This window comes from Penaeus monodon, unplaced genomic scaffold, assembly GCF_015228065.2.
Source record: "Penaeus monodon isolate SGIC_2016 unplaced genomic scaffold, NSTDA_Pmon_1 PmonScaffold_6887, whole genome shotgun sequence".
NCBI lineage: Eukaryota > Metazoa > Arthropoda > Malacostraca > Decapoda > Penaeidae > Penaeus > Penaeus monodon.
The window spans coordinates 2,501-12,500 of NW_023661980.1; the positions used below are offsets into that span (position 1 = coordinate 2,501).

The 10,000-nt window shown below is 37.2% G+C and overlaps 1 protein-coding gene across 1 annotated transcript in view; it reads left to right on the forward strand.

Annotated features, from left to right (window-relative positions):
* Positions 1-6,359: 6,359 nt before the first annotated feature.
* The window catches only part of LOC119571562, a 5,844-nt gene continuing 2,203 nt past the window's right edge, over positions 6,360-10,000 (forward strand). The window contains exons 1-3 of the mRNA XM_037918812.1: positions 6,360-6,887; positions 7,052-7,344; positions 9,577-9,681. Of these exons, the coding sequence (XP_037774740.1) occupies positions 6,668-6,887; positions 7,052-7,344; positions 9,577-9,681 (618 nt within the window). The 5' untranslated portion in view covers positions 6,360-6,667. The remainder of the gene's footprint in view (positions 6,888-7,051; positions 7,345-9,576; positions 9,682-10,000) is intronic.

A 10,000-nucleotide genomic window follows, 5' to 3' on the forward strand; every position in this document is an offset into this window, starting at 1 on the left:
GGCTACGAGATGTCTGTCGGCCCCCATGGCTCGGGAGCTGATCCCAGCAGCGAGAATAGCCTCCTTCTCCGGGACTTTGCTGGGTCCCAGAAAATGAGAATCTATGGCTCCTGGTACCAGCGCTCCAACCCGCATCGCTGGACTTGGTATAGCGATACGGGTACAGTGGCCAAGGAGATGACCACATTCTTGTTAGCATTTAATGGAGGATCCTCCAGAACTGCAGGGTTTTCCGGAGTGCCGAGTTCTGTGGCACTGACATTAGGCTGGTTGTGAATACCCTCCTTCAAAACTTCAAAACTCCCCGTCCTTCCAGTGGTCACCCTAAGGTGTTTCACTTGGACAGACTAAGGGAGGAGGAGTGTGCCCGTGGGTTCACCATGGCAGTCTCTGACCGATTCATAGAACCCAGCAACCTGACGGACCCAGTTGCTCTGTGGGAGTTCTTCAAGCGCGTAACACTCGAAGCAGCTCAGGAGTCCATTGGCGTATGCCCAAGGACAAGGTAGAATTCCATCTCCCAGGAGACATTAGAGGCCACTGAAGCATGTCGCAAGGCTCGGCTGAATGGGAATCAAGTCTTGCGTTGTTCCATGGTGCGTAGGGCTTGCTTGGACACTGCTGAGAAGGGACAAGGAACAGTTTCATCAGGAAACTTGCTGAGGAGGTCGAAGGCCATTTCTTGGTAAATGACCTTCGCCCTGCCTACCAAGCCCTGAGAAAACTGAACCCTAAGCCCTCCTCACAGATGACTGCAGTCTGATCAGCGGATGGACGGATCATCTCAGATAAAGTTGGGGTTCGTGACGTTGGGCCGAGTATTTTGAACAGTTGTACCAGGTGGATGCAAGCGATGTCACAGTGCCTGTGCCGGACCCACCCATCAGCGAGGAACCTCCTACCCTAACAGAGGTTAGGCTGCGATTTCCAAGCTGAAGAGTGGAAAGCTGCAGGCATATGTGATATCCCTGCTGAACTGCTAAAGGCTGGGGGTGAACCTATGGTCGGGGCCTGCATACAGTCCTGACTGCCATTTGGCAGTCTGGTAGCATTCCCCCTGACCTGCTGAGGGGCGTGGTCATCCCTCTCTGGAAGGGGAAAGGGGATCGTTGGGATTGTAGCAACTACCGTGGCATTACACTGCTCAGCATACCAGGCAAGGTTCTCGCCCACATTCTTTTGAAACGGATCCGCAACCACCTACTTAGGCATCAGAGACCGGAGCAGTCTGGATTTACTCCTGGCAAGTCCACAATAGACCGTATACTAGCGCTTCAAGTAATTGTGGAACGCCGTCGTGAGTTTGGGCGTGGGTTGCTCGCAGCCTACATCGACCTAGAAGAAGGCGTTTGACACGGTTGTATCGGGAATCGCTATGGGAGATCCTGAAGCTCAGGGGAATTTCGACACAGATTATTGGCCTGATAGTAACCTATCAGGCCAATAATGCTGGTATTTGGCATGTGTGGTCGCGCATGCCCAGGGCGACGATATAAGCCCCCGGCAGCAAGGCCCCGGCCTCTATGAATGCTACCGTCAGTTATGGGTAAACAAAGAAATGTATCGTCAACATATCTATAATAATGAGAGGTCTAAAGTCAGGGGGCAGTTTGTGAGCCATCTCTTTTCATGAAAACACATGAATGTATTTGCAAGTGTTGGACCTAAGGGACTACTCATAGCCACTCCATCAACTTGTTTATATAATTTGCCATCAAAGAGGAATGTTATATCTTTAGTGGCTATTTCTAGCAATTTCTTGAATTGTACCTTATTCAAGCCATTTATGCGAGTGTTGTGGTTGAACAGAGAGTCAATGATGATTTCAATTGTTTCAGTAAGGGGGCATTTGTGAATAGATTGGTAACATCAAAAATTGCCATTATATAACTGTCAGCACTGGGAATATCTAATATTGTTTTTTACAATGAGAAAGTATCATGTATTGTGAATTTATTGATAGCCAGTGTTTTGAGAATGGGAACAAAATACTTTGAGATATTATAGTTTAAAGTGCCAATAGCTGAAAGTATTGGTCTAGAGGTCAGCCTGTATTATGACTTTTGGAAGCCCCTACAGAACGCCTGGTTTTGATCCAGAAGTGAACAGACGTGAATATGTATCTTTATCAATTGAATGCCTAACTTTGAGTTTCTTAACATGTTATTAAGTTGATCTTCTCTTTTGATAATGAGAGAGGTGCAGTCATCCATGAGTTATACTATTAGAAGAAAATTATTAAACCTTATAAACTTACACTATTCAACTATAGATCTAAGGATAATTTTCACGTCCACAAACACCATTGGCCACTACTTCAAAGTCAAAGACTAGATTCCCAACTTATTATGTTCATCTGTCGTCTATAAATTTATGTGCAGCAGCTACAATGCTACTTACATTGGAAAGACTTCCTGGAATCTTTTCATTTGTGCAGATGAACATAAGGGTGTTTCATACAGAACGGGAAGACCACTAGGGAAACCCATGAATTCCCCAGTGCATGAACTTGTCAACAATATAACCATAGCTTGTCTAAACATGATTTCAAATAATAAATTCATCATCCTTTGCTACTGACCTCTCCATATTAGAAAGTTTGTGGATATGGAAGGGACAACCGAAGCTCAATGAATATTTAACCTCCACTGACATCGAATTGCTCCGCTCGTAACTACAATAGTTTACCCTGTCTGAAACACCCCTACATTTTCTATACATCCCAATGTTCCATAATATTACCATATTCTCTGTATATTTTGTACATGATATATTAATTAACTATTTCTCAAGGTAATGTTATATTATTAAATTTAAGATATTATATTGTTTCTAGACCTTCATATTTATATGTCGTGTTGATATTGCAGCTAATCATTGATAATGGGTGAGGAACTATACACCCGAAACGTCTGACAATAAGATGCTGTTCCCAATAAGTCTGGTTTATCTGTTCCTTATATATATATATATATATAATATATATAATATATATATATATATATATATACTATATACATATATACATATATACATATAAACATATATACTATATACATATATACATATATACATACATATAACATATACTATATACTACATATATACTATATATATATATATACCCATATACACACATACATATATACATATCTTATCTTTCTGTACCATCACTGGTGGGGTACTTGATAAAACTACTTGGCGCCATGTTTTATGTTTTCGGGCTCTATCCCAGGGGCATTGAAGCGTTTGTTTAAAATTGTTAAGAATGTTTTTCTCGGTCTACCTTGAGCTTGCTTGCCATCTATTTTACATTTTAAGCTAAAGTTTTCTAATGTGCCTTTACTGATTGCATATATATACATATGTATAATGTTTTTCAGCACTAAAAAAAATCAGAAGAAAAACAGCTGTTAAAGCATACAAAATCTTCTTTAGTGTAAAACTAAGTATGACACCAAATCAGCTTCTTGGCAATGTTGCCACAATAACTAAAGTAGTCCATTACTTTCTCATATTACTGCAGTAAACCATTAAACAAGTGTTTTTCCTATTGTTTCCAGATGGAATACTTGTGAATTGTTACAAGTTTTGATGCTTTTTCTTCATTTTACTCTATATAACAAGTTTTCTAGATAACTAAATGACAAGGGAGTCTTCTTAATGTGGGTCTAGCAACTTCTGCTGGGAAAGAGTTGGCAATTCATCTGTGATTTTATGCTGATTATATCTGAGAGCTTGAATGGAATTGTAATGAAACTAGAATTGTATATATTGATATATTTCAAGAGCGTTCATAGTATTGGATAACTTACCATTGCACAGGACTGATTATGTTGACAGTACAACATTATTCAAAGTTAATTTATTATTACTTTTACTGTACATATCTATACCTGATATCAGACTCACACACAATCCACTCCCACACAAACACAAAACTATGTATATGAAGATTTGTTATTAAAGTATGCATATTCAAGAAACTGAGCATTCTCCTGCAGCAGTGGTTCATACAGCATTCAGCTGGTCTGCTGGTTTCCTGGTTTTTCCTTGACATATTCATAAAGCCTTGCTTCCCTCTGCTTAATAGTAGGAGGCTTCTGGCAGCATATGTTGGCCACACACAATGGTATCCATTCCCTTCTCTTTATTTTCACTCATTACTCAGTCCAATATTAAAAGGCCTCCTCTAAGCTCACCCTCTTGCCTCTGAGTGGACAAGCACGTCACTACCAGCAGAGCCAGAATTACTACAGAGTGGCAGCTCTTACAGCACCATATTAGTATATGGGGTGCATGGCTCCTTCCTCAGGACTTTTTCACAGAGCCTCACTGCCTACCACTCCACAATAAGAAAATATTGGCTACACAAGGGTGGCAGTCACTACTCATGCATGTGAAATACCTAATCACTGGTACATATGCTCTACCATGTTGAAGCAGGTGATACTAGATGCTTGTTAGGTTTTGTGAGGTACCATATTAAGCCTTTCCCAACGGGTAGTATTCATAGTGGCCCGGGCCCCGCTGCCGGGGGCTTATTATTTTCTAGTCTCTACTTGCCATATTTCCTGATAAATCAAGACTGAAGGATATTTTTGTTATATAGACTCCATAGTTGATCATTATTCGCTCTATAGTCTAAATAAAATAAGCAGTGTGTTGGCAAAGGGTTAACAGGCACATTGGAAGTCTCCTCAGAGAGCAACCAAGGCTGGTTACAGTGTGGTCTAAACCATAGCTTGTTTAACGCAAAGCTGATGGGCACAGCATGCCCACTGTGAGTTTACTTTATTAATTAATTTTACACATAAATGGCTCCACTTGTACTAATTCACCAATAAACCAATTATCAGTAATACTTGTCTCACCTCTTTACCCATTTCTTGATTTTTGAAAATATTTTGTTATCTTATATTGCAGTGCTAATGTAATTAACAATTATACTAATTATAATGTCTATAATAAAATGACACCATGGATATTGGTAGCATCAGTTAAATAAAAAGTTTTTTTCCACAAATTCAAGAAAGGTGAAATCAGATAAGATCTACTAATTAACTCCTCTGTGGCTAAGCACTTGCAGAGCCATCCATGTGCAGAAACATTTCACAAAATAATCTAAAATGAGCACAACATTGGGATAACGGGAATAAAAATGCCCTCAACTTAATGGGGTAGTTCACTACTCTGAAGCAATGGATTCAGATCCCTTATTCCCTCAGCACACTTGTGCTCGCAGCATTTCTCCATCCATTCTTGTATGTTAGTGTTACTTTCTATTTTTCTCCAGTTTGATTTTTCCTATTTCACAACTCTTGTTTGTTTCCACTTGACATTTTTATCTTTGAGCTGTTTCTGAGATGGGAAGTGTGTGAAATCAGAACACTCATTCTGCTTCCAACATGTTCCATATACAGGCTATTATTATTATTGTTGTTATTATTTATTTTTATTATTATTATTATTATTATTATTATTATTATCATTATTATTATTATTACTACTACTACTACTACTACTACTACTACTACTACTATTATAACTCTTTATTATATTTGTTTTTTATTTTTTTCTACAGGAGGATTCACATATTTCTTGTACAGGAGCCAAATCTTTTGAAAGGATCTGTGATATAAGTTTTTGTTTATTCCTACATTTTGTTTTTTTTCTACTGAAAACTTAGTCCTGCAGTTATATTGAAGGTTTGCATCAAACCTTGAGGACAGACTGAGATGTTTGATGGGTGAATGCTGCTAAATAGGGTTTCCCATCCATCAAATGTCTCAGTATATTTCAAGAGCAATTGTTATTATAGTGGAATACTTAAATAATGTAGGTTGTTATGGTAGAACACTTAATTGACTCCCAAGTTAAAGGGTTGCTTGGATGGCAAGGAACTAGAGGGGTCTCTGAGTGCACTGGTAGAAATCTCAGCTGCTATCTGAGATTAGGAGTGGTATCCACTTAAGATGATAGTTTCCACCTGCCAGATAAAAACAAGAGAAATATGACATAAAAACTCATAAAGTCAGGTAAGAATAGGTGTATATTTGTATTAACAACTCCTTGCTTGTGCCTGGTTTACGATAGAGTGTGTGAGACTTTCCTCTGCAGTTTGGACATTGAGTCATGGTGTGATGAAGTATCAACCAGCTTCTGTGATTATTCACTATGGTGCAATAACACATCACCTGTCCCCAATCAGTTGATTGTGTTGATGTTGCTATTGGTTGGGGACTCTGAAACTTGATGATTTTAACTTTGTAGTCATTGTTTCTTTGGGTTCCCTTTTTTCTGGGATAAAAGTTTATGCTGTACTGTTGCTAGTTGATTATGGCAGAACATTCTGTAAAATCATTGTGCATGCTATTTACAGTTAAATCACTTTAAGAATCATTAGATTTATACTCATACATATCTCCCTATTTATCCTACATAAACAGAATTATCCAAAACTTTTTTTCCCCTATTATTATTTTCTCATAATACAGAGCCATATTCTCATGCCTTTGTCCAATTAAATTTTATCTGGAAAGGTCTGAAATAACCACATAGTTCTTTTTCATGCTTATCTCAGTTTATCAATTGCAGATGGGCGTGTATCACAAATGGGCACAGACTGTCACAAATCATCACAGTAATTGTGGAAGGAATAAGCATAATGGACCTTCAAAAGGCATCGAATAGCAGAATTAACAATAAAGAAGAGATAACAAGTTCTGAAAATTACCCAGTTTGGCTGCGTGATTCCTTGCCTCGGGCTAGCAAGTGCATGGAACAGAAGTTGGAATTGCTAGCACCTTCAAAATACTCTGAACCACCTTGTAGAGAGCTTTTAAATGTTCCTCTCTCAGATACTAAAAAAGATAAACTAGTTAAAAGTATGACTGCAATTTATGTACAATTGTAATTCAGTAAGGTTTATATCACAAACATAAATCTTCCTATCATCTGAAAAATTCATTTATTCCTACATATTCGAAGCATTTGAAATCCAGGCTTTCTTAATAGAATTCTTTTTTTGTTTTTGTTTTTTGTTTTACAGGATACAGGAACTTGAAACGTGCTGAAAGAAGTGGTCTAGTACATAAAGCTGTTGCCAGTCTGTTTCCTCTTGCCAATGTTTCCAGTAAAGAGTTAATTCAAAAGAAGGAATGTGACAATATACCTTTTTATTTTGAAGATGGGAAGAAATTCCAAGTTCATGACAATTTTGATAGAAGACGTTTGCTCTTGGGAGCTGAGGACATGTGTGACCATGGCTTCCCAGCACCTGTACCAGGATGCCTTGGCTATAATGATCCAGAATATTCCTTCTCCCATGAAGAGTATACGGAGGTTAGGTGTTTTTGTTTTTCTCTTTTCCCCTTTAGACATATGAAAGAGCAGCTAGCCTTGCACATATAGTAGTTAATTTTTACTAATCTCATAGAACATGTTTACAATCAGTTTTCCCAGCATCACTGGGACTGGAGAGTGCTGGGAAACTGTATTTGCTTAATAACTGATGTATTCATTAACCCCTTGGACCCGAATGCTTAGCCACTCATGTTTGGCCCAAAATCTGGGCATTAGGCCTACTAGGGTGGTGGCTCTCCCTGGTGTGTGGCTAGTACACCCAGCCCACACATACTCTCATATGTCGTATCAAGTCTCACAACCTCTTTGATCAGCCACTTTTTTTGCAGATGCATTTTTACTATATTTTTATTTTATGAGATCTGTAATTTTTATTTGTTAAGCTAGAGCATGCTGACAATAGACTTTTTTCATTAAGCAGACTCCTTATTACCTCTGTAAATAGTTTCTCCTCTGTGAAAAGCAGGTAATATTGTGTTATTTGGATTAGCTTTGATATATCTTCATGTTATTCAGATTTTAAGAATTATCATCTGCTTACGCTATATCAAAAGAGTAATAGATTTTTTTCTTGTTTACATTTCATATTATCTATAGAAGTAACTTAAACAGCTCAGGAATAAAGAACATTATGCTATTTTCATGCATATTTTTTGACTGTGTGGTATATCTGGATGCTTTCAAACTGGCACAAGGCCACTTTGCAATACCTGCATATTCTGCTGGTCTCCCTATGCACACACCCCTGCTTGAGGGCCAGGTGCAACCACCTGTTTGTGTACATAGTGTCCTCCCTGGAGATGGGCCTCTTTTACGCATGGCTTACGGACATTACTTTGAGGACCAGTGGAAATTTGCCAGAGCTCTTCCTGAAGGCCCGTTAAGTCAGTGTCCCACCCAGGGCTTTGTGCACTAAGATGGAATTGACAACTGGCAATAATTACAATTAAGGAAATTATGTATACATATTGAAAAATGTACAGGTGTGCACAACTAAGCAGACACAAGAAAAATACTTACCAGTTTGTGCCCTAGACAATGACATCAATAAGTTTGTGATGAAGCAGTAATTGATTTTTGTGGGTGAGGAAGAGACATCCTGCCTAGGAACATTGACCCCAGGATGCCCTTGAACTCTTCACACTGTGGAAAATTAAGCCTGATGCCAGTATTTAGGGTGATGTGATGGCAGTGAAGCATACAGATCCAATGGGTTAAGGGACCATGAGCCTTAAAACTGTAAACTGTCAGTGTAGCCTACTGATAGTAAGATTTATTTTACTTTAGCAATGTATGTCATGAAATATTAGATATGTTTATTGAGTTTACAACATGTTGCATAAATTGAGGGCTGTATATATTTATAGGCATAGGACAGTTTTAGAGGAGTATGATTATTAGAAAATAAGTATAATGCTTTGCAAAGTTTTTTTTTTTTTTTTTTCAAGTATTCAGCTCTTAGTTCTGAGGTATTCACTGATGTATTTCATAGATAAAAAGACTAGTAAATGTATATTCCAAAACACTATAATACCATAAGTGGAATTTTGGTGCCTGTTGTTGTGGTAGTAGTAGTGTTTTTTTTTTTTTTTTTGGTTGATTGATATAGTTAATGTTTACACTGAAGTAGATATATGTGGAATTATTTGTTTCCTTATAACATAGTATAGCATCCAAGAAGGCACTTTTTATGATTTTTACTTTTACACCACCACCATTACCACCACCTTCAAAAGCTTATGTTTTATTGAGGTTTTGAAATTGCTAAGCTAAACTAAGCTAAGCTAAAAAAATATATATATATATTATATATTATATATAATATATATATAATATATAATTTGATAATAATATATAATGATAATTGTGAAAAAGCACTTCTGGGGAAACTGAATCACAATTGTCTGAAACTTATGGCGAGGAAATTCCACCAAAGGGGGAGTGAATAGTTTTAAAAATGTTATTTTCACGCCTGTTGTTAAAACGTATGTTTTAGCTTTTCATTAAAGAAATAATAATAATAACTATCTGAAATATCCATTAAGTAATAATAAAATAGTAGGTGTCAAGAAAATCCTCAAATGTAAGTTTTTATATTAAATGTCCCATTTCATTAAGAGAATTTAAAGAGTTAAACAATTCATTTAGTGATCTCTGCATTAGAAGTTAACATTAAAACTAATTATGTCTAATATTATGTTTCTTTCACAGGTGACAGTCAACTCCCCAATGTTTGGAGTTGATTGCGAAATGTGCCTCACATCTATAAAGCAGTTAGAACTTACTAGTATTTCTGTTGTTAATGAACAAGGAAAAGTAAGTTGATTGTTTTGTCTTTTACAAGTGATCATCTATTTTAACATTAGAGCCTAAGTTTTATAAGTATAAATGAAGCTTGATTCTTCAACAGCAATTATTTCACCAGAATAACTATCAGATATGTTTTTTGCTTTTCAAAGTGACCAACAAATAGTTTCACATAGTCAAATAAGTGATGCCCTTTATAGGTTGCAAGTTTTCAATTGTATGTATGAACATGCAAACATACAACTGTACATTTTCTCTTTCTCATAAATATGTAAACACACACACACACACATATAAAAACATACATGTATACATTTGGACGTTCTCT